The sequence below is a fragment of the Nipponia nippon genome, unplaced genomic scaffold, assembly GCF_047370975.1.
Source record: "Nipponia nippon isolate SJK-2023a ecotype South Korea unplaced genomic scaffold, ASM4737097v1 scaffold_4, whole genome shotgun sequence".
Taxonomy (NCBI): Eukaryota; Metazoa; Chordata; class Aves; order Pelecaniformes; family Threskiornithidae; genus Nipponia; species Nipponia nippon.
In genome coordinates, this window is record NW_028262358.1 from 41,533,533 (window position 1) to 41,558,635 (window position 25,103).

The following is a 25,103-nucleotide window of genomic DNA, read 5'->3' on the forward strand; positions in this document are numbered from 1 at the left end:
AGCACAAATTCATGAAGGCCATTCCCTCATCCCTTTGACATCTCTAGACTGGGTAGTATTTGAGGAGTGACTACAGTTGCTTTGTTACCCAAAGATTTCAATCCAGAAGAAAAATAGTCTCAAGAGGACTGGGTATTTTGAAGCCACAGAAGGAATCAGATTCTTGTCGAGAGACTTTATTTCCATGATAGTGTAAAGGTTTTCAGATCTTTTGAGTATTTTAAGTAAATTAGCTATGCTCCTATGAATAAGCTGAAAAATAAATTTAAGTTCTCTCTGTGCAGTAATGTCCTGTACTTTTCTGATTATTAGCCATGGTCAAGTAATGATTACCAGAGCATTTCAAGCGTTCTTTCATTCCAGCTACTGCACTAGATAACTTTTGTCCTGGAGAGAGTAATAATTTCCCATCAAATTCCTGGAACATGCGTACATGTGCATGCACATACACCCAGACAAACAAATCCTGCTTTCATATGAATGCCTAATTATTTAGTCCTAAATAATTAGGTGTCAGGCTGCTATGCCAACAGAGTGACGTGTGCTTTTGGCTTAGAGAGTCATTCATATGCTGAACTTTTTTGGGCACTGTTTACATGCGTTATTCCCCCTTACGCAGGGATGATGTTCACATCTATAAAAACTTTAAATGTCTTAGGCTTTTTTCCATGCTTTCTGCCAAGTTAAATAAATTGTATAGCTTCACTAGCTTGGCAAAAAGGTAGCTCTCCTCACCACAGTTGAGCTGAATGGTTTTATCACCATTTTCAGAAGACCTTCCCTGAGGCCAGCATCATATGTCCCAGTTAAAATCAGGCAAAGTCTTATTGTTCACAAGAACAGAAAAGGGTGAGTGATCCGGGTATACTGTGCATTTCTCAGTCCTATCAGGCAAATGAGGTTTTTAAAGCTTGCACAATTCCACCTGTGGGACTGGCAAATGAAAAGTATTATTCCATGCAACAGAAAGGGCAGAGCAACAGGATGGGGTGAGGGAGGATGATAATTTTTTCCTCGCATTTCTAATGGGAGGAGTGTTGTTCTTGTTACATTAAATAATTTTCAGTGGTGACTTGCTTTATTTTGCCCTTATGCATTTGTGACATTTGCCTCAAACTGTTTTAATAGTGGCTGGATTCCTGTACCCATGTTGAGAAACTGACAGTGATGTTCACATGAACATAGGAGTTTCTCTTACGTGAACTTAGAATATACTGTTAGAAATAGAGGCCTTTATTTCCCTATTTGGCAAAGCCAGAGTGATTTTGGTTAAGCTAATGGAGTTAAACCTAGCGCAGTATTGATGCAATAGCTCAATAAGTGAAACCTGGTCATGCATTTCTAAATTTTGGGTAATGTCTGAAGAGCCAGCACAACACACCGAAAACACCACATTTGGAAATAAAGACAATGCAATTGGAAAAATATGCAGTAAGGAAAGACGTGGAAACTTTTCTTGCAGCTAAGCAGAGCAGACTTAAACACAGTTCCACTGTCCAATTACAACTGATGAGGCATCAAAGGCAATGTTTACCATGGCTGACAATTTCAGCCTAAGTTTGTATATACATCCGTATACATTGCTCTAGATGTGTGTGCATCTCTCTATATGTACATACACAGTACTATGTCATACATACGTTATCCTTCTGAGATATACATAATGCATAGAGATGTATAGGTACAATATGCATACCACATGATACGTGTTGGAATAAGCCACAAAATAAGTAGCACTTATCTTAAGGTTTTCATGTGTTACCTGTACTCCTTCCATTAAACAATCTCTGTCAGGGCTAACTGAAACTGCCCTGAGCTATTCTAATATTTAAAATTAAGCAAAAAATCCTCAAGCACATCTAGGAGAGTATCTGAAATAACCACAACAATCTTTCTTGAGAAAAAAATTTACAATCTACATTATATTTTGAATGTACAGTGTGGGTGGTGAAAAGTAGTCAAAGTCCTGAATGCCAGTGTGGCACATTTAATGAGTTTGCCAATTGAGACGGTGAAGACCTGTCAGTGACATCAAATACCGTGATGGGCAATCTCAGCCAGTTGTGGTGCGACAGCGTATGAAACGGAATAAACACAGTGTGGAGTTCCAAACACCCCTACTCATAGCCAACTTTTTCCAACAAACAGCACGATTGAATTAGCTACCCCCTGTCTGCTTCCCTTAAAAGCTGAAGTACAAAAATGCTCAAGTAACAGACATTACAAATTAGTATTTTCCCCAATATCTGTCTGGCAGCTCCTAAAGGGAGAAGTAGAAAAGTGCAGAACCTACAAATGATCTATGCCTGATACGAGGAAAATCCTAATTAAATAAGGTTTTAAATTCTATGAAAACCTGAATGTTGTACATGCTTTAGCTAAACTTCAAAATAGAAGTGCTTGGGTGTCATGGGAGTCCCGTTCATGAGACAGAAAAGACAGCCATCATTATGAACACTTCAACTCCACCAGACATCTGTACATATCCTTTGGGTTAACAAGAAGCAATCTACAAATATATATCACTTTGACCTGCTCCCAGAAGCAAGTGCAGTGGTATTTGCATGGGTAAATAAATAAAAGATAAAAAGAATACATAAAATAGAAAATCATAGAAGCTGGATGCAAGTTGTGAAAAGGGACAGTAGATTTACAGGGGCCAAAAAATATTCAGTTACCACAATGAATACGTATGTTTTTAGAAATTTTCAAATGCATTACAACACATGATGATTCATGAACTGGATGAAGTTCAAGCTAGTGGGGGTTTGGGGGAACATCCTTAGGGGCAGCTCATCCCCAAATGCTGCAAGAAGGTCAGGCTTGGTGAAGACCCAACTTGTGGTGCAGATCACTTCTGCTGATAAGGACCTGGAATATGTGGATCCTGCTCCAGTTCTTTTTGGTAAGTCTTACACATCCTTAGAAAAGAAAGTATCAGACCTCAACACTACAACTGCTGGAGCTAGTAACGTGCCTTCTCATAGTCTAAGAGTGGCCTAACTTTGCATAGGAATATTTTGTAAGGAAAGAAAAAGCTTGATACCAAAACAAGCTTGTAGAGCACATTTTATGAAAAGAATCTGGGAGCCTTTTGGACGAGATTGAGGGTTTGGAATCTCAAATATAAACTTGAATAGGGATGCAAAAATAGTCAGATGGTCAAGGGGGCAAGTGAAATGCAGTTTATAAACAGTTTAGCATGATAATCCATGACTATCCCTTCTGTATATATGGTAGTATGATGATAACCGTATATTCAAAATTACTGATGCTGCTGTTCAGGGAAAAAAGATAAAAATTTACTTTTGCTTTGATGTTTGCATTCTGTAGAGGCAAACGGAGTGTACTTTGGGACTTGTATTCACTTCTTATACATACAAGGTTGATAATGAGCCAAGACTTTTTAGAATATTCTTGCAGAAGAAGTAAGGAAACATAATAAAGACAACAAAATAAGAAAGTGAAGTTGTACATAATTGAGAAAGGTCACCAACTGCCTCAGAACGTCTGTGTGGGTATCCTCACAAAACTGCCAGATTCCTTCAGGTCATTTATTGTTCTGGATATATAGATCCACAGGTTTAGATCGTGGGAGCTGCTCAGGCCCTTCCTGTGTCTGTCTAGCTTTAGAACAGTGCCACACTCATCTGCCGTTTACATTTGTAGGAAGTGTGTTATGCTGGGGTTGGATAGTGTGCTTCATGTACCATGACACCTGTCCCTGGATCTTTGGATCAGACATTTCTCACAGCCTATACTGGTACAGAAGCAATAAACTTCTATCACAATTTTACATCAAGAAAGCCAAGCATATATTATAAAGTATTTTGTTGTCTTAGAGCTGTCCAGTGGCTTACAGTGATTCTAAAGCTTCTACAAAGCTTTCTCCAGACAACCCAATGGCTCCTGTCTGGCTATCACCTCTGATTTTTTGATACTCTTTGTATGGAGTCTAATCTTGTATTATTGCAATTAATATGGATGGTCTCTGAAAAACGAGCTTTCTGTTTGAGGAGTGTTAATGGGACTGAGCTGTTTGTCTGCCCTCGGAATGATGCTTTCTGTCATGTTTCTGCCTTAATTTTCCTCATAACAGATTAAATATTACATAATTTGTACTTTTTAAAGGTAGTGCTGTGTCAGATTGTACCTTTTGGTCTTGCATTGTTCTTCTTCTGCAACCTATCATGTGCGCCTGTGTTCATAAATAATACATCCACTTGTGCATACAGCTAAAATTTTTGTGTGTGCATGGGTTTAAAGCAAACACACAGACATATAAAATACAAATTAATTTGATCCCCACTGTACTTGTAACACAGCCGAATTCTTAATATTTTATAGTGCATATTCCATTAAATAAATAATAACTATATTGATCTATGCTACAATATGTGTATACAAACACATTTTATGATGCCTGTAAATAACATTTTAAAGCCTGTTCACACATCAAAAGACAGGTTGTTTATTTCTCTGTTAAAACAATCCAAGGGTTTAACTCTTCCTATTATGTAAACAGTGGTGACAGCTGCTTTCAAGGAACCTTAGCTTCTTCAAAAATAATAGTTTCCCATTGTAAAATCAATACTAATATACCATAAATCCCCCTGATGAATTCTGGCTTCCTTACGTGCTCTCACATTCTGTGTATTAGGGGCACAGCACTACTCTAGATATCAGAAGATAATAATATGGCAATATATATAGATATAGATATATATTTAAATGTTAAAACATTAGTTAGGTCAACTTGAGTAATGAATATATTTCAAATATATGCTTCTTTCTATAAGTAAAGGTAATTAATTTTCCTTGCAACATGGGTGCCTTTTAAGTCTTTGGTTGTATGTGGCTACCAAACTGCTAAACCAATTCTGGGTATCTTTAGCTCAAAATGCACTTGTGACATATAGATGAAGCTTTAACTTTTTTTCATGTTTTATACTAAACTTGTACTTGCAGTAGAATTGCAATATCATTTACAAGCTTACCTTTAGGTAGACATTTTAAACAACTCATACAAAGAAAGATCTGTATGTCAAGAGTATTTGTTTTAGTGACAAGAAAGCTAGGTATACACTATTCATTTCTCAAGCAGACCTTTATGAATCACTTTAAAAGGACACTACAGCTGAAGACTGAAGAGCAATATTTATCAACATTAAATAAAACATTTGGTGAAGTATGTATAAATATTTTTTCATATGAACATAACACAAAATTAAATAGTTCAGATAGATACACAGACACCATTTAATATATTTCCACTGTTGTCAAAATCATCTGTAAACACCATCTCACACTGAATACAAAAGCAGCTTTTACATCAGTTCTGTGTTCACAACACTGATGCCCCTTTGTAAAAGAAGATATTTGTTTTGTTTTATTTTCAGCAAAATAAGAGTCTAAGCAATAAAAAAAAGTTTCGGTCAGTTCAAAGGAGAATACAAAATTATCTTTCAACATGTAACTAAACCAGACTTAGGACAATATTTTAAAGTACAATCCTTTCCCCAGGGGATCTCTGACTTTTATAAATCATGTTTGGTGCAGATCACATCACAAATACCAGGAAATACTGGTCATGTCTAAGCTATAAATATTAAAGCCCTTTTAAAATTTTTATAAAAAATTGCCAGGTTACAAATTGGCAATATCCACCTTTTTCGCAACACCTAATAACCTGGCATTAAACAGATCTAGGTGCACTTTTCCTAATGATATTTAAAACAGATTCTGGAAAGAAACACTTTTTAGTGAGCATCCTTCATGTGCAAAAATAAAGCATTTCTTTTACGCAAATCTTTTGCATCTGAAGATCACCTGGGCAGAGAGTGCAAGCAGGGGGGCTCCACCAAGTTAAGACAGAAAATTACAACTCGAACTTTCACTGGAAGCTGTACGGATGCTGTGCATTGGATCTGAGCTGGCTCTGAGAAGGGCGGTGCATCCACACGGTGCAACTCAGGACAAGGCGCTGCAGCGTCCGTGCGTGTCCCGAGAGCAGTGGGGCCGCTCGAGCACGAAATGGGGCTCCTGCTAATGGCTGTGCCCGCCTGGTTCCTGAGCAACGCCCTTTGAGCATCACAAGTTTGAGCATCAGCACTCTGCAGCCCGGGTGTGGGCTCTCGCCACCCTACACCCTACAAAGATAACTTCATACTCTGCCCTGAATGTAGCCTTCAATTCCTTTCACCTTCGTATCTTTTAAAGAGGCGTGATAACTTTGGGGAGAGATACTGTGCTCAAGATTAAGGTTTTACTGGGTATGTGCCCCATTATAAAATTCTGTAGACTGCTAGGCTCACAGGCTACGCTTTGGTTCTCTCCGTTTGAAATGTGGACACCATGTTTTGGTTTCAAAGATAAACTTGAATTTCAGGTGGCAAATAATGAGATACATATTTATAATATGATTTTCTTTTTTTTTTTATTTCACTCATATGTAATAGTGATGGGGGGCCCTGACAAACCTAGAACAATAGATCACCTCTTTCCTGGTATGTGTGTATTTTAGAGGTGTGAATGTATGTTATGCATACATACACACTCACACACACACATATATATAACATGAGCTGCACACATAGATACTCGGCAACCAGGAATCAGGGGTACAATTAACAATACACCAGAAGAGAAGTAGACAGGAAGCTCTACCTGGACAACAAGAAGCAATTTTGCAACCTATACAATGTCTCAAATAATTTCATAATCCTGTTTCGCTAGCTTGCTACATCTGTATGTGACTTGAATTGAAAGTTTTTGGATTCCTTGGAAACAGAAGAGTTGGGCTAGCTAGATGTGCTTACCTGAGATCCCAGAGTTGATTATAATCAAAGAGCTGGGCAGATCAGTAATGGGTTTATAATTGCTATACAGCTTCTTGCAAATTTGTAGGAAAACTTTATTAAGTCTTTCATTCCTAGTAAAAACGTTGAAGTTTGTTAGTTTTTGCTGAATGCAGACTTGGTTTTTATATTAAACTGGATTTATTAAAAGGATACATAAGCCTGGCAGCTGCTTTTATGTCTTGATGTTTAAATGTTTGAATCAGCACCCTGGAACCACCCTCCCACCCCAACCTATCCCGTCTCATCCCATCCCCTCCTATCCCATCCCATCCCATCTCGTCCCATCCTGTCCAATCCCATCCCATCCCGTCCCATCCCATCCTGTCCCGTCCCATCCCCCCTTCATTATTTTTTTAAATTGTTTAAAAAATACTATTCTATGAAGCCTCCCTAGGGATCCGCTTATGAAAAATGACAGACTGCCTTTGCTGATACTGCTGTTTGCGTCGTTTTCGTTTGTCACACTGGCACAGCAGCAGCATCTTGAAAGTGTTTCTGAATGTTTTGTTACACAGTGCATAGCACACGGGGTTCACTGTGCTATTGATGTAGCAAAGCCAGTACCCCAGGTTCCAGAAAGTTTTGGGGATACAGCTGCAAAAGGTGTTCACCAGAACCATGATGTTATATGGGGTCCAGGTAATGATGAAGGCAAACAAAATGGCACTGAGTGTCTGCGCCGCTTTCTTTTCTTTGATAAGTGACATTCGTTTCCGCTTTGTGATCTGACTTCTGGTCTTCAGGGCAAACTTTTTTGCCAGCGTTGCTTCCTTGAAGGACAAGGGCAGGGCTGCAGATGTCTTGGTCACTGATGAGATGCCATCAGAAGCTGTGGTTGTCTCTGCTGACCCTGGCTGAATTGGAAGCTTGGAAAAGCTCTTTTGGAAATTTCCACCATCCTGAACACTTTTGGGAGGGTGCAACTTTTTCGGTTTCTTTTCCTTTGATTCTGTGTCAGATTTCTGCAGTTCATCCCCTGACTCATGCAAATCTTCTGAGGAGGGTAGTTTCGTGGAATTGAGAATGGCGCTGTGACCAGGAAGCTTCAGCACGATTGAATAGATGGCTCTGGTCTCTGCAGCGATGTCTTCTTCGTCAGAGGAGGCTGAATTTTCAAGGGAGGCGGCAGCGTCGTTGTTGTTCCAGCTGTCGCTGCTGCTGTGCTCTTGGTCCCCCTGGTCTGCATTGGGTTCCCAGCTCTTCATTGTGAGCCAGAAGTGGCAGCGTCTGTATTTCCTTCGGGTGGAGCGTTTCATGCTCTGCCGCTGCAGCTCGTAGCTGCTGCAGCTCCGGGAGCTGCCTGTCTGGTGTACGAAGCGTGCTGCCTCTGCGTCACTGCCCGAAGCCTGTAGGCCTGCTAACTCTTTGGTGCGTTTCTCAGTCTCCTTGTAGATCCTCCAATACAAAATACTCATAATGGTGACTGGCAAGTAAAAGGCAGCTATGGCAGTGCCAAAAGTGATGATAGGTTCACTTAGAAACTGGATGAAACATTCATCAGAAGGTACAGTCCTCTCCCCAACAAAATACTGCCAGAACAAGATGGCAGGGGCCCAAAGCACAAAAGAGATGATCCATGCTAAACCAATCATCACCCCAGCCCTTTTGGTTGTTCGTTTGGCTCTGTACGTAAGCGGCCTAGTGATGGAAAAATACCTGTCAAAACTTATGACAAGGAGATTCATGACAGAGGCATTACTGGCGACATAGTCAATGGAGAGCCAAAGATCACAGGCCAAGTTTCCCAAAGCCCAGTGGTCCATGATGATGTATGTGGTGTAAAGATTCATGGAAATAACACCGATAATCAAATCTGCACAAGCAAGACTCAACAAGAAGTAGTTGTTGACTGTTTTCAGTTGTTTGTTGACCTTAAATGCAACAATCACTAGGATGTTTCCTATGATGGTCACCAGTGCAAGGATCCCAGTGAGGAAAGCAATCAAAACTACTTGCCAGACAGCGTGTCCACCCAGAGGGTCTTTGCTTGTGGCATTTAGGGACATGTTTCTTGATTCCACAGTGGAGAAGGGAAAACTCTCTGTGGTCTGAGGGAAATCATAGCTGCCAATGAGCGATGCCGCTTCATCAAGGAGTCCCAGTCCATGTGAATCTCTCTTCCAGGAGTAGGTCACATTTGAAAACAGGGGCGAGGCTGAACTGTTATTTTGCATGATCATTGTGGCTCTCTGACATAGTCTGCAGCAGGGAAAAAACAAACAAAACCCAAGTGAACAGATGAAGGCAGTAAATAGATAATCATCCGCATACTCATACATAAAATCCCTTCAGCACTTTGAAAGATGTCTTTAAAAGCCAATCTGCCTGTGACATGTTCCGAGTCAGATGTGTACATGGTAGTACTCAGCTTACAGCTGTGATTAATCTGAGCTCTTTGTAGTAATCACATACTGTCTCCTTAAAAACATTCAGTCACAGAAGAACCAAAATCCCAGGAGAATTTGAACCCACAGTAGTATTAAAATGCCTCCTAACTCTAACTCTTAATTAAAACACTCCCTGATGGATCTACCCTGAATTCTACATCTCAACAGCCCACTGTCCTGGAGCCTTCAAAAACTAAATGCCAGACACAAGCAGCCACAAATCCTCCAAGTTTGAATCAGTGCTGGTCCCCAGTGCTATCCTGGCACTAGCGAAACACAGCCCCAGCCTCTGCTGCCTCTGGTTACAGCTAATGACAAACAAAAATATTGTTCTGTCTTCCCTTAAACTACAGAGATACAAGCCAGCATCATTTCACTGTGTCAAGCTACCCTAACCTGTGAGGCTGCAAACATCTTTTCATTTTCATCTACATTTCGGCTACCTGATAAAGGTACTAAAAGTTCTCATTAGCACTTTTTGCACATGCCACTATTCATTTTTCATGCACATTTTTATACTTGGACTAAGGATTTTGTACATCTAATAACTTCAAAATGTCTTTGGGGCAACACATGTTAAAATTTCCTTTGAAAATATGGTCTCTAGGGTCAGGAAGAAATGTTTGGCAGATGTACGTCAAAGCAATCATTAAACACTTTAGGAAAAGAGGAAAAAAGCATGAAAGGGATTTGTAATTAAGCCTTAATCCTTTTCCCCAAGTACTTATGCAAAATGAAGACATGCTCAGAATAGGAATTTGCATTTCCCTTATTTCATTAACTTCCGTGGTCAACTGACTATATTCGTTGTAATAAATCAATTCTTCATCAAGCAGCAAGAATTCTGATGCAAAAGTCCATTGCTGATAGTAAATGTTAAACAAAATATGCTGTCAAAGAAAAATGTTTATTTGTTTTCTATGAATCCTTCCAGAGCCAATATACTATAGCATGAGATAATAATGAGTATCACAATGCACTCATGTTACACAAAATACTTACCCAAAAGAGGAGGTTTTGGTTTTGGTTCTTTAATTAATTTCTAAATTCTGTTTTCCCTTGAACCGTACTTGGTTTTGTTAGCAAACCATAGGACACCGTGATTTTAAATGGTGCACCTTCTTTGACATATGCAGTAAACAGACCAACAATTCCTTCCCTTAACCCGTGCACAATAACTAACACCCCCCCCATATTTTGATATCTAGCGTAAATGAGATATTAATTTTTCTCTTTATTAATAGGAAGACAAAGTTACAATGATGCTGCCTTATCCTAATCTAATTCAATCCACTTTTAATGCATTCATCATCATATCAGACAGGATGTGAACATAATAATAACAACGTAATAATAACAAATGTAAATACCGTTCTGGGAAATCACACAGTTAAATTTAACTCTTTCCCCGATAGAAAGATTGAAAATTTGAAGCAACTCAAACAATTTCTAAGAAGAACAATGGTAAGAATTTTATAAACTGTAAAACAACATTGATAACTTCGATTTTCTTAAAATCAAAGTAGGTTGAAACTAAAATTATCTTTTATCACAAAACTTTGACATTCCAAGTTTTCTTTACTTTGCAAAGTTCATAGGAAAGAAATGTGCAGTTTTGCATGAAATTTCAGGCAAAAAGACATTCTGAAAATTTTTCAAGCTGCTCCTCTAAAATGTTCAATATTTTTTACCATTTCAATTGTTCATTTCCCAAGAAACTTTCAACAAACTTTTCTGAAAAAATTCCCCTATGTCCTTGCCATCTACTAGAGAAGCTGTGGGACACAACATGTTTCTTTTTTTTCTTCCCCAAGATATACTACTTCTGACTATGGAGCTGGTGTAGTTCAGGCCACCAAGCATACAGCAACATGTCCTCACTGATCCTTATCATACTGTTTCAAAGAAGCTGCAGAAGTCAAATCTGCACTGGGAGAGAGAGGCTCATCCCACCTACACTAATGAAATGAAAGTCTGCAGAAAGTCATTTGCAAAAAGGCAAGCAGAGGTCCGGATGAGAAACGTGCTCTTGCTTTCATTCACACCCCCTCAGGCACACTCATACCAGCTCACTCCTTTCCCTTGATCAACGACAACATGCATTTACATGCCTATGAAAATGGAGATCCCACGTACTCAAAAATTACAAATGAAGGCCCATGGAAACCCAATGTACAATAACGTTCTCCTTTGAAGAAGATAGTGAAGCAGTATTCAAGTTTGGCTTGCCCCTTCCAACGCGTGGGTGAAACAAAACCAGAGTTCACTTGTGAGCAACCACTTAAGCAAGTGTTGACAATGTTCTTGCCAGTTTTTATGGGCCAGGGTGGTTAGTCACAGTGGGGAAAAAATCTTTGACTCAAACAGGATTGCTGGAAACCATCCTTCTTGCAATGTTTTACTTAGGAAGCAGGCAGCTTCTCCAGAGCTGTCGGATAGGATGAGGTCAAAACCAGAATAGAATGAGAGAGATCTGAAATAATGATATTTGCTAAATATATGCCAGAAATGATTAATGTTATAGGGTGCAGACCTTCTTTCACTGACATTAGGGACAGAGAGCAGAGGATGAAAGCCAGAAAGCATCCCCTCCACAGACATACACTTGTAAAACCTCTACAAGGTAACGGCCAACATAGTCAAGTACTGATTGAGAAGTCTAACAGGTAAGTTTAGATGGCAATGATACCATTATGCTGCTTTTTCATAAAAAAAGACAAGCTGGTATCTTCTAATACACAAGAAAGGACCAGGCAGAAGACATTGATAAAGGAAATGACACTTTCACTACAGGGCATAGAATAAAAACCAATATTACTTAGAAGTGATGGTAGAAATAACAGTATTACTAAGAAATAAAAATAGTTGACAGTTTGGTAGTACTTCACATTTTCATTGTATAACACAACCATAAACTAACCTAAATGTTAGCTTTGGAAGTCCAAAACAACTACCACATAAAAGATACAAATAATCTTGCAAAATTAATGTGTAAATGCTGTACTATCTATCACTAAGTCCATGAAACGATTGTGGATTCTGTTTAATTGTAGACTTTGAAGTGGAGTTTCAATGTAAATTAACCAATAAATCCTTTTGGAAATGCCGTGCTTCAAAAGACTCATCATGAGGAAGCCTGGGAAAACTGTACTTCAGCTGCAGTCCTTCAGATGCTGAGCAAATGCTGGAACCAAACCTTTATTTCTCAGGTCAGTTCTCCCCATCCCTGGACTTCAGAGTAACTTCTCTAAGCCACCGTTTCAATGAAAACATGAACAGTCCTCAGCAGTCCAGTAACTGAGGAAGAGGAGAGTGAGAGCAACCACCGGCAGCTCCCTGCTCCCCAGTACAATCCTGCAAGCTGGAACTTGGCTTTTTAAACCCCTCAGGCATTAAGGGGATGCCTAAACTCGCATACCGGACTATTTGATCAAATGAAGTGCTACCAAGATGATAAGTACAGTCTTTTGTTATTCTGGCTCTTCTACAAGTTCCTGTAATTGAACTGTTTAATTCAATAAAAAATGTATTACCCATATGTTCATCTGCAGAGAAAAACATCACTACCATCACCACCATAACATACCAGATCAGCGCAACTGGATTTTCTTCCCTTTAGGAAGCCAAAGCAAGCTAAGTTATCCATCATTTTCCAAAACTGCCATGCATTTTCTGCTTTCTCTATGAGAATTGTTACAGGGAAAGAGAGGGTGTCCTGGGTGCAAGGAAAAGGACCGCGTGCCCTGCAGAGCAGCCTGCCAGCACCTGCCCAGCAAGCCAAGCTCAAAGACAGAATGATGCGTGACCAAGGGGGAAAGCAGCCACAAATATTTTGGTAAACAAACAGTGCAGCACAGCCTGAGCGATGCAAACAAACCAAACTGTGAAGTGATTATAGGTTTATATACCAGGATAAGAGTTTACAAATCATTGGTACGATGCACTACATTACAATTTCAAGACAGGGAGTAACAAAAGGAAACTGTTTTTAGCCCAAGAATACAGAATTACTTACTTAAGATTACCGCTATGCTATTCACTGTGGTTTGGGTTTTTTTGTTCTTGTTTCTGCTTTTTAATAAGAGCTTATGAAATGCAAAGGCCAGAGAACACCAGAGGCAACGTACGCTTCCCAGCATTATTCGGGAAAAGTGTAGGCACAGTACAGGCAATGGCTATGCAAACTTTCACATACATCCTTCCCAACGCACCTCTGCTCCCTGCTCCGTTGGAGGGACTGAGATATTGGATATCCCAGTAAGACCCATTGGAAGGGAAGGAGAAAGCAGCTACAGAAATGCTCACTGATTTCAATAAATGGGTATAACACAGATTTAAAAGCCTGAATTTTTGGAATAGCCTAATTCATTGCACATTGCTGTAAGTAGAAAGTAAAATGGAATAGACAGTAGGAACAATTCTGTCACATTTTCACTGCATTTTGTTTCTCTTTGCTTATTTCATATTTCAGTGGTTTTGTTAATACTTCACATTTCAGTTTACCATATTTTTTCCTTTCCTTAAACCTTCCTATTCACAAACACACAACCTCCATTTTTGCAGAGAAGTCTGTTTTCTTGCTGTCTTTAAAGGGCCCTAAGATGCATTTTCCGGGAGGCCAGACAGCACTCCATGGGCTTGGCTCTATGTGAGCTCAAAACCAGCAAGCCTTGAGGATTGAAGACTTTCACATCTCATCTGTTTGCACAGACAAGAAAATTGCTTACCTTATTTTTCTGTTTCCCCCTGCATTGCTATTGTATGCACATTAGCTAAATAGCAGAGAACTCCATGCAGTGAATTATAAACCTGTTTTCTAACATAAAGAAACCACGCCTTTAGAATGCTTAATGCACTCACCTAAACTAGCACATAAGCTTTGTTCCAAAGCTAGTATTTGGTAAAATAAAAACAGATATGAATTTTAAAGTTTTCCTGAAATTATTCCCAAGATACCTATTTTTCAAATCACACAGTAGTTTGTTTTTTTTTTTTTCAAAACACAATAAAGAATTTTAAACACTTGAAATGAAAAAAATGAAGATGCAAGTATTCACACTAGCATTCACGATTTTACATTTATTATACAGCAGCTCACACCACATGCAGCTAGTGTAGCACAAGATACAGGATTCCTTATGAATGTCTATGTGATCACAGGAAGCACGGTGTAATTATCAGGGAACAGGACCTCAGATTTACCATGGCTTACTTACACTGATGGTTAAATATATTGCACTCAATATAGTTTTGCATCTTTGCAGAATCAGAATACAGAGCCATAGAAATCGATCCCATCATGAAATATCCTGGTCACTGTCTTACACATTCACAGTAGATACAGACAAATAACTGATATACTCTTATACTTTTATATATATGTACACATAAGAATATATACATACAAATATGTCACATACAAACTGTGACAAAAGTATGTGTGTATATATATCTGCAGATGAAAGTATATGTATATATTTGCAGATATATACAGGCATACGTGTGTGTATATATACGCATATGTGTATATATATACACATGCACACACATATATCTGCAGATATATATACATATACTTTTGTCATATTATTCCAAATATTGTTATAAGGAAAGACTGTATCTTTCACTAATTAGCTATCAACTTGATATAGATAAAGCTCAGTCAAACATATCCCACTAACACTTCAACCCAAGCTCTTCCATTTTCCATCCATAAAGATGTTTTGTTTACGCTTACTAAAATTACCTAGATTTAACGTCAGCGCTTTAAAATTGCTTTTGTGATTAATGAATTAGATTTGCTTATTATTTGCTTACTGTGTTGCTGCTGTTAGTGTGTGAGGTCTAGCATGAGCAAACTAGGATCTCATTTTTTTAATCATAGGTGTTGTTTTCATAACTTTGGCGAGAGTTCAGAGAAGCTAACGCGCAGTACCAAACTACCTGATCCATCTCCCTGGTGGCCCTGCAGTCCACAGAAGGGAGCATTGCTCCCAGGGAGGAGAGGCAGGGGGATGCTACCTCAAGTGTTCCTGCTGGGATGTGTAAGGACATCACACTGGGAGCACCTGAGACTGTCCACAGAACACAGCCAGCAAATTTCATATCTAAAGCCCGGTCATGGGAAAAGCCTCTTTTGTACCTTAATTTGCCAATTAGCTTTCGCCAAACATCTACCATCTCCTTCACTTGGACTGAGGCTTACATTCATACGGCCCAGCTGTACCTGCAGCGTTCACAGTGGGCCTTGCTTGCTTATACTGTGTTTGCTTTTACAATATTTGCATTTTCAAACACCTTACTTCATGTAGTATGAATCCTTCACTGGGGTTTTTATATTATGATAGAAATGTAACTTTGAATACTAATGTGTTTTAATGGAGAGTGATTTCAGTGGAAACATCTGCTTATTTACACAGCGACAAAAGTAAGAATAAACACTACTACTAATAAATACCAGTAGTATTTATTACTATAGTGATAGTGATAGTTACTACTAGTACCAAAAAAGAAAAAATCTCAGACATGTTGCATCTGTTGCCATTTCAAATATCCAGATGTGTATTTCTGATCTCTTGCACTTAAGACTTCCATTTAAGATTGAATTGGTTACATGAACTGTATAATTCTCTTGCCTAATTTTTCCAAATATGCTATATACAACACATATACATCCTAGTCTGCATAGTTAAAAGGACAGTGATTTTAACAGATATTCACATTTACTGAATAAGTGTTTCTGTGCTATTTATTATTTATTTATTCTTTAGCCTCAGTGACCCAATACCCATTTGCTCCATGACTTTTAGTTTCAAAATAATCCTATCTTGAAATCTTCTAAAATCATTCCAGAGAGAAGCTTCAGAAACGAGCTACTAACCTCAGTTGGGATATGGCCTAAGGGCAGTTAAGGTTTATTACGTGTAGCAGCAGCAGACTTGCTGAAGGAATGGCACTTTTCTTTCTCAGGCACGTGCACTTAGTGGTTTTTGTCTGAACAACTTATACAGAACAAAGTGAAACCTTCAAAAGCCTGAGCTTGGATATGTCTACAATTTTCAAATGCTTGAAAACCAGAGCAAATTAGGTCTTGCTTAATTAAGATTACAGTAAATATTGACTATCAGCTCAAATGGTTAAATCCATGAGGTGTGTTCTTATGAAGAGAGGAAATTATTTAAATTCCAGGCTGTTTGTCTTTCAGAGAGCTTTATTAAAATTACATCCCGTCTATCTAATTGATATTAGAGGAAACAGACATGCGGTCCAAAATGTAGTCAGAATTACTAACAAATACTGAGAGTTCTACGCACTTGAGCAACCCACTGACTTCAATGCTGTGCATTGCAGGTATCTGGGGACAGGAAGGTCTGGCTGAAGAGCTGGTTACTATGTTGAATTTAAACACGAAAATAGATTGAGATGAAAGAAGAATACCAGCCATTTAATTATCTCATTTATGCATGAGGGGTGTGTATTTTTTCCTTTGAGTAAAAAAACCTATCCATCTTAGAGACTTCATTTCAATATTTTATTATATATACACTTTTTTACATAGTATTGCTTAACATTTTGTTATTTATCATGATGTTGAATCGAAGTCATGATCTGAAATTTCACTGTGAACTCAGCTGTCTCTTTATGAAATACTGGCCATTGACTCCACAGATAATCATCCCAGTGACGTATTTCAAGATCACATTAAAATGTTGATCATGTGAAATAAAGTAATGGGAATTCTTACACTTAACTATATTGTCCTCCTAGATGTTGTTAAATGCTAGAATACCTCGAATAAGCACGGAAAAATATATGCCTAGATAAAAAGAATAAAAAATTTCAAGCCTTCTAAGTGAATTTCTCCTCTTTTACTAAAATGGCATCCTCTAAAAAAGTAATCATGTTTGAGCAAATTAATATCAAGAAGAGCTCATTACCAATGCTATAGAAAACAAGTAAATTTTTACTGTATTTGTAATCCAGTCCTTTTAGTAGTCCTTGCATGCATTTAAACCCCATATTTAATGTGAATACTAGCCTTTAAGAACCTTTACAGGGAACAACAGACCTCATTGTCAGACCTCTTTACTATCCTTAACGAAACTGCTTTAAAACAAAGTAAACAATTGATTATGCTATAAAAATAAATACATTTTTGTTTTTACCGTTTGCTCACTGACACAATATACCACCAGGGAAAACTGGAAAAGAGTACAAACATTTTTCAAGTATCAAAGAAGACACAGAGCCTGGACACTGAGCTTTAAAGAAGCTCACCTGACAACTGACACACTCTTCTAAATTTCACTTGTCTGCAAGAAGAAAATGAAACGACAAAAGGCTGTCAAGCCTTGAAACCAGAAAATGGAATTTTTTTTTTTTCTGGAAATCCTTTGCACAGAGGGAAAATAAATAGTGCAAACTAAAACATAAATAAAAACTCAAACCACAGTTTTGATTTTCTGCCTTTTCAAAAACTATGTTTTTTTCTTGAGAAAGTAATTTCATTTTCTGTCAACTTCAAGCTGATTCTCAGGTATTTTTTGACAAACGCTCCTGAAAGCAGATGAGCTCCACCTTGTTATTTATTTAGGGAAAATAATAAAAAATATTTACGTTTACATCAAGGTCTGGCAAAGAGCTACCCAAGCCTCTGGTTCAGATGTCATGTTTACCTGGTGTCAGGTCCTGTTGTATGGAAGACTTCTAACATACATAATTTAAATGTGTCAAATAATCTTAGTTTAAAGTTCTCATGAGTCTGAAGAGAATCCTAAAAGGTTCTAAATTGTACTTTTGCTGACCACTACATTTTATACTGTAACTATGGCATTGCACATAGGTGCTAAAGACGCAGACCACTTACTATAGCTTTTGTTGATGATGGATAGTTTGTCAATTTTACATAAGATGCAATAAAGTGACTTGAACAATGTTAGGAAACACTCTATTAAGGGAAATTTATTGTTATTGCTTTGGTGATTGAAATATTATTGCTATCTACTGCGGCAAAACCAACACTCCCACACTGGACAGATGGTTTACTTAAAAAGCTGAAAGGAAAAAAAAAATGTTGAGAGGTTTCAGCCAAAGGAAAAAAATTGCTAAGAAATAGCTATTAACGAATGAAATCTATATAGATATTTGGACACTGGAACTATGTATAATGAAAAGGAAATTTTATGAGAGAAACTTTGTGTCAGAATGTTATGTTTTTAATCACATTGCTTATTTGTTCTAAATAATGCTCTAAAACATGCAATCATAGTAATGTTTGAAAGCATTTCAGTTTGGTTTCAAGTGAAAATTGGCATAGCTGGTCAGAAAATAACATTTTCAGTGTGTTTATTTATTTAATTGTGTTACAGAACGGAAATTCCTAACAGTTGAGATTTGGAGATATCCTTTCATACTGATAATTTGATCACGGCATAAAAGCATATGAAATTTGCCAGTAATTTATTAAGGAATGGATCTATTGCCAGGGAGGCGAAGAGCTCTGCGTGTGCCCTTTTTATGAATTATATTTCTTTAATACAATTGGCAGCAAAATGCTATGATATAGTCGAAACGGAATATTTTTTACCTTAATGGAACACCTTGGTAATAAATCAGACAAAAAGGGAAAACGCTTTGTTTCAACAAGTCACTGGAAATAATTTTATAAATACTATGTTTTGTTATTCACCAGCATATTTTAAGTCAAGCTTTCCATCTGTTTAAACGTGTAGGTGAATACCCACTAGGTGGCACAATAGTTATTCAGAAGCAAAACTCTGGCCTTTGCAACAAAGTCTTTCATAAAGCCTATGTCTTATACATGGAAATTATAACTAAATTATATCTACTCCTTGATAGGGACAGCAGCTAAAAAAAAAAAGCATGTCATCCAAATATTGGTCTGAATCAAACTAGCAGCCAAATTACCAACAACTGTGTTTTGTGCTGTAGCCTAACTTAACTACTTTTTTTCCTAGAACAGACAGGTGGAATTCTGTAACTGAACCAAAATGGCCCATTCCAAACTCCGACCCCCTGTACGCATGCTGCCACTCTCTGGGAAAACAATGGTAGCAGGCACTGTGGATTTTAATGCATGCAAGCAATTGTTCTTTATTCAGATACGGACAAGGAATTAAATAATGCTCCAATGCTATAATCTTTTTCTAGGGTTTGTTTGCAGGATTTTTTTTTTGGGTTGTTTTCTTTTTTGAGTTACACAGCAAGATAAATGGAGCCATGCCCAATGAAAATAGTCCTGACAGAGAGGGAGGAGGTGCTAATGAAAAATTTATTTTGAGTTATTCTTCATAAATGCCTGTTGGTAACCCTCGTGGCAGGGTCCTCTTCCTACTAGCATTTAATTAGGTTGTTATATATTTGTTTGCTTGAATATCTGCCTTTTCTGCCTACTTGGAATATATGCCAAGAGTTTGAAATTTTTGAAAAAAATCAGTTCTAGTATAAAAAGTACACATTCACAAAGCTGTGATTTTATTCAGTGTGCAGAACGGACCTGCCCCAGCAATTAATTGCAGTTGCATAGCAGAGCATGGGTAGACCCTCTTGCCTTATGCTTGTAGGAAGTATGTAGTAAAGGAGGCACATGGCTGAGAAGGAAAAAGGAAGGGCTCGCAGTTAAGTGAGTTAAAAGTGGAACTCAGGTGTATTCCTAATTCTGTCACAGGGTTTCCACACACTACAGAAGGAGTGACTTATGCAGATCTTTAAAATAATATCACCTTACCTTGAAAGGATACTTCAAAGCTGAATTTAGTAATGCACAGACATTCGTCAACTTTTGTATGTGCGGTTTTGCAAAATGAATGATCTTGAACTAAATCTTTGCAGGTTTTCATCTGCATGCTTCTAAAATGTTAAAATCATTCAATCAACAAAAAAGACCATTTTTAAATTCAGAAGCTATATGTTAATCTACTACACTACAAGTTTTCTACTCACTATCTAGCTAACACACTCATGGTACTCTGAGCTCCCTCCTTGTTGCTGTTTCTGAGGGTTCATGCATTCTGACATGGCAAATAGAAAGACATGGACATATAATTACATTAGCTGTAAAGGTTGCTATCTAAGTAACAGGATTTTGCTTCTAAAATAAGACGGTAAAGTGGACTCATGGTTGTTTGCATTTGCTCTTTCAAGCCTACAAAACCTGAATTTTGCAAATCCATTACAGTCTAGGATAATCAACAAAAGACTTAAAATCAGGAGTCTTCGATAAATTAGAAGGAAAATATTTCTCTCAGCTTTGACAGGGTTACTCAAAGGGCAAGCAGAATATGTTACTTCCAGAAAGGAAGTGGCAAGCCAGAAGAAAGAGAATCTGCACCTAGAAAAAATATCTCCTGCCCTGAAAGTTTAGAGGAATTTTAATGCTTGAACTAAGAATAGGGATGCACGCTGCATGTGGTTTCACCAAGTCCCATTGCCCAAAAAAAGAAGTATTAATGCTTCATTAAGTATTAAGTATTTCCTTCCATTCATCTGCCTTTATCTTCTAGCTGCCCCACTTTCGTGCTTTGGTTTGCCAGTGAGCTGTACTTTTAGGTTGCTGTGGGTCTATCTGACCAATTATTTTTTAGGATCAGAAAAGAATTCCCTATTTGGTTGCCATTCAGGAGGGTATTTTGTTTGTTGTTTTTTTAACCTTTCTTGGCAATCCTATAGTGATATGTGTGGGTAAAAGCTCATAGGACTGAAAAGTCTTAACTAGGTAAGTATCTGCAGCAATCCGTGGACAGACTCCAGATGAGGTAAATGGATTTTGGATTTCTGCTGGTGGACATCAGAGCAAAGGACAAATGGAAATCGCAGTTGCTGCTCTTGGTACCCTACCCTCCCATTTCTTCCAGGAAGAAAGGTTTACTGTAGAAGGCCCAGTGCAGGCTCTGCCTCTTGTTCACCTGCACGACCTGAGCAACAGCTCCCAGAGATGTTTTAAATTCAGTATTCCCAGTTTGCAGGACTTGTGAGCTGGTTCCCTGTGTTCTGAGAGAAGCTTGTACTGTAGTGTCACTGTGTCCTCCTAAAAAAAACCTGCCCTGTGGGCCAGGGGATGTCCTTTGGAGAGGAAGAAGCGCAGCTAGGGCTGGGGTACTAGGGGAAAATTGAATGATCAGTGTAAACTGCATGTGCTTGTGAATGCTTGTGTGTTAAAAGCTCCTGGAGCCCTGCATGAAATTTCACTGTACAAACTACAACAATCTGGATAAAGATAAAAGGAACACAGATTATAAAACACAGTGGAAGGAGTGACAGAAGGTAAAACAACTGAACAGGTAGAGCATGGTAAAAAGATTATTAAGATGCAATCTGGTAACTCCTCATGCGAACCTGAAGTCAGCATGGAAAGCAGGGAGGGCATGCAGGCAATCACCCCTTTTGGGATACGGATTCGTGTATCTCAAAGCAGCAACAAAATCACTTGAAATAAAAAGACATTTCCATTAGTTGGAGCAGCAATTCTCTGTCATCAGTCCTCCTTCTTCCTATGGTAGCCCTCATGGCTTATTCTGTAAGAAAGTGAAGCTATTACAACCACAGCTATAGTCAGGAGAGGAGTCCAGGTATAATGGAGTGAAGATGTCAAGAACAGCTGAGGCTTGTAACCCCCTTCTAGAGAAATAAGCATGTTCCACGATGAATTATTCAAAATTAAGCAAGAAAAATAATTGCTTGAGAGCTGCTGCAAAAAATGCCTCTATCCTAAAGAACATAAATTTTGTTTGTCACAGTAGAAATACAAATTCAAAGAGTAGAAATGGAAGGACAAGGGTTCTGTTAATAATACCAGATGTTTACAGAGCAAGACGAGTGCACAGAATTGTTTTGGCATATATTATAAATAAATCAATGTCTCATATGTGTGACAGCAAAAGTGCCACAATGACCTTTGTGAAGAGAAGGAAGAAGCCACACTGCCTCCCAGACTTTCAGGAAACCTACACCTTGTGTTAAATAGATAAATACATAAATAAGTAAGTAAATAAATAAATAAATAAATCCCTCACCCAGTTACTTCAGCTTTACACCATTTCAGCTGAGAGAGAGATCTGATCGCAGATGCTTGGTACAGTAGCATGAAGAACAGAGCTCAAAAGAGAATCAGATTTCCAAAGAGACCGGACGTTACGGAGGAGCCAGTGACTCGGCGCAATGAGCTGTGGCCAGGTGACGGCAGATAAACATGTGAGCCTCTGAGTCAAGTTCTTCTTCCTGCCACTCTGGCTGCTGCAGAGCAAGTGTCTGAGCAAATCCACCATGCTTGCTCCTGAAATAATCATTGCACAGGACCTCTTTGATTCAGTATTACTTTATGAGAGAAAGGAGGCGGGGAAAACTCAATCTCAATAAATCACGAAGACATTAAAAATGACAGGCGAGAAAAAGAAAAGCAACTTGTTCCCAGGCCTATCCTCACATCAGTGAATTGCCATGGTAGAAGAATGGCACAGATAAGCAGTGGCCCATCTGATACACCGATCCCCCCGGAGATACCAGCAGGCAGCTAACGGAGCCGGCCTGGTGCTGGCTGTGCTGGGAGCCCCAAAGGCTCCTTGCTACTTGGGAGGCAGCAGTCGCTGAAAGGGAGCGAGTGTATGGTATCTTAATAAACCCATGGACACAAGAAAAATGCACTGCCTGGTTTTATCTGTATGCACATGAAATACAGGGGGCGAGGGCACGTGGAAGGAAATGAGCTGGCTCCTCAAGCTGCTCTGTACTGAAATATGATAAAAGACTCGAGTCCACATCCTGGCTGGCTTCTTTATCTTTTCTCTTTAAGTGACATTTATATTTTAGTGATAACTAGTAATTTTCAAGGGTCAGTCTAGAAGTGATGCGCAAGGCATATAACCATGTGATTACGAAAGTGAACATGTGAATACTGTGTTAACATTTGAAAAACCTTGGTCTTCAGGGGGTCAAACACCATTGCATTGCATGATTAATGCCAGCAATAGCCACCCAAGACTGAGCAGTTCAGGAATGCACCTGAGCTGCTATATTTATGCACAGCATTTCTAGCAAAGTGGGATTTTTTTTGTAATCCTTGTAGCTACAAGGATCCTGCATCCTAAATTCTTCTGTGCACTTCAATGCATTGTTCTCAGACGTACAAACAAACAAAATACAACCACTGTTCCCTGCTTTGCTTCCCTTGGTAGTGCAACAGAGCTCAAAGTTGCTTATACACAAAAACTTCTATATCATAAATCCCTCATGACTCCACAGACCATAAGAAATATCACATCAGTGGTCTGTTAAAACAACATGTATCCCTAGTCTCACGGGAAGAAGCAGTTTTTAGCATTTTAGGTTTTGGTCCAAGAGAGCTCTTGATATTTCTTTCTAAAAATGTTAAAGAGACTTTTGAGGGCACAAAATACAACAAGATGCTTAAGTTCCCCCAAAATAAAAAACAGTGTAAACTGGGTGTCCACCCTGTCTCTGCCCTAAAGTCTTCCCTTCTGTATTGGTTATATTGCCAATTTAACTCCATCCAAATTGTTTAAATAGTATGAGCTTTCAAAGAAGACCTATGAGGACAAGTTCATTCATATCAGGAGGATGTATTGTTTTCCCTTGTAGCATGAGAAGACTAATTTGAATTTCTAACAGTAAATTGAACTATAACGCTGAACACTGAGAAGTACCTATTGACTTTGAATAGGCATTTAGCATCCGGTGTCTCTAACTTTTTCAAAAATCCTACCCTTAATCAGCAAACGTAGGCCCAATTTCAGAGATTCAGATTATCTGCATTTCTACTGAAGGAATTCCAAGATCCTGAACGGAGTAATACTATCTTAATTATTGACACTTAGCAATATTAATTGTTGCCAGAGAACTGGTAAGACTTTCAAAGGGCAAAATGTATCCAGGAGGGACAGTCCTGAATGACAGTCATTCTACCATGCATTAATGTTTACCTTAGGTTTCTGAAATGGAGAATAGTGCTTAAATCTCACTATACCCTGTTTTGATCCAAGCTTGCTTTTCCAAATGTCTCTGTTTCCCCATCAATCCCTCTCACTAATCTTTATTACTGTCTCATGATGTTTTCAGTATCCTCCAAGCTCCAGTTTATTAGTGAATACAAATAAGCTGCGACTCTTTAGGATTCATGTAAACCTATCAATATTCCCATGCTGGCTGTGCTTCCGACTGCAAGAGAAATGTTCCATGTCTGCAGCTGCAGCATATTAAAACTCAAGAATGAGGGTTTTGATGGCACTTGCACATTTCTGCCCTTTCATCTGTCCTTTATCACTCATTTACTCACAGGAGGAAGTGACTTTTGCTGCCAAGGTAGAGGTAAATTGTGTCAGACAAGGGCAAAAAAAAAGATTCATTAGTGTAGCAGAGGAAACAATTTCTGAGATGCAAAGTGTCAGCAGAAATAAGAGTTTCTACTGCTTCACTCCCATGACCTTATTCAAAAAGGCATAATAAACCACATAGCTTTTTGCTATTAGAAACAGTTTTCAAATTATAGGACCTAGATGAATCAATGTTTCACTAGAGCCTCTCTACTCATCAGTACTTATTTTTCCTTTCATAAAAAAAGAGGAAAAGCTTTTCTGAGAAGTAGAAATAAAAATGTGTGTTCTACTTGTAAAAATGCGAGAGCTGGGAAATAATAAATGCTGATGTAATTGGAAATATTGTCTTTAATTCCAGTGCTGCAAGATTTCACACTGAGTTTATTTCAACACACTTTGTTTGTAATTTCAACTTCTTTTTTTCCATTGAGTAATTTAACACATTTGCAAAGCTTCTCACCCCTCTTATTTTATAACGTAAAAAAAAAAAAAAAAAGAAGATTAAAAAA

At 38.3% G+C, this 25,103-nt stretch overlaps 1 protein-coding gene across 4 annotated transcripts in view; it reads right to left on the minus strand.

The window, feature by feature from the left end:
* Positions 1 to 7,237: 7,237 nt before the first annotated feature.
* The window catches only part of CHRM3 (cholinergic receptor muscarinic 3), a 285,498-nt gene continuing 267,632 nt past the window's right edge, over positions 7,238 to 25,103 (minus strand). For all 4 annotated transcript variants that reach the window (XM_087775357.1, XM_087775359.1, XM_087775358.1 and 1 more), the window contains one exon: positions 7,238 to 9,059. In XM_087775357.1, the coding sequence (XP_087631483.1) occupies positions 7,238 to 9,059 (1,822 nt within the window). The remainder of the gene's footprint in view (positions 9,060 to 25,103) is intronic.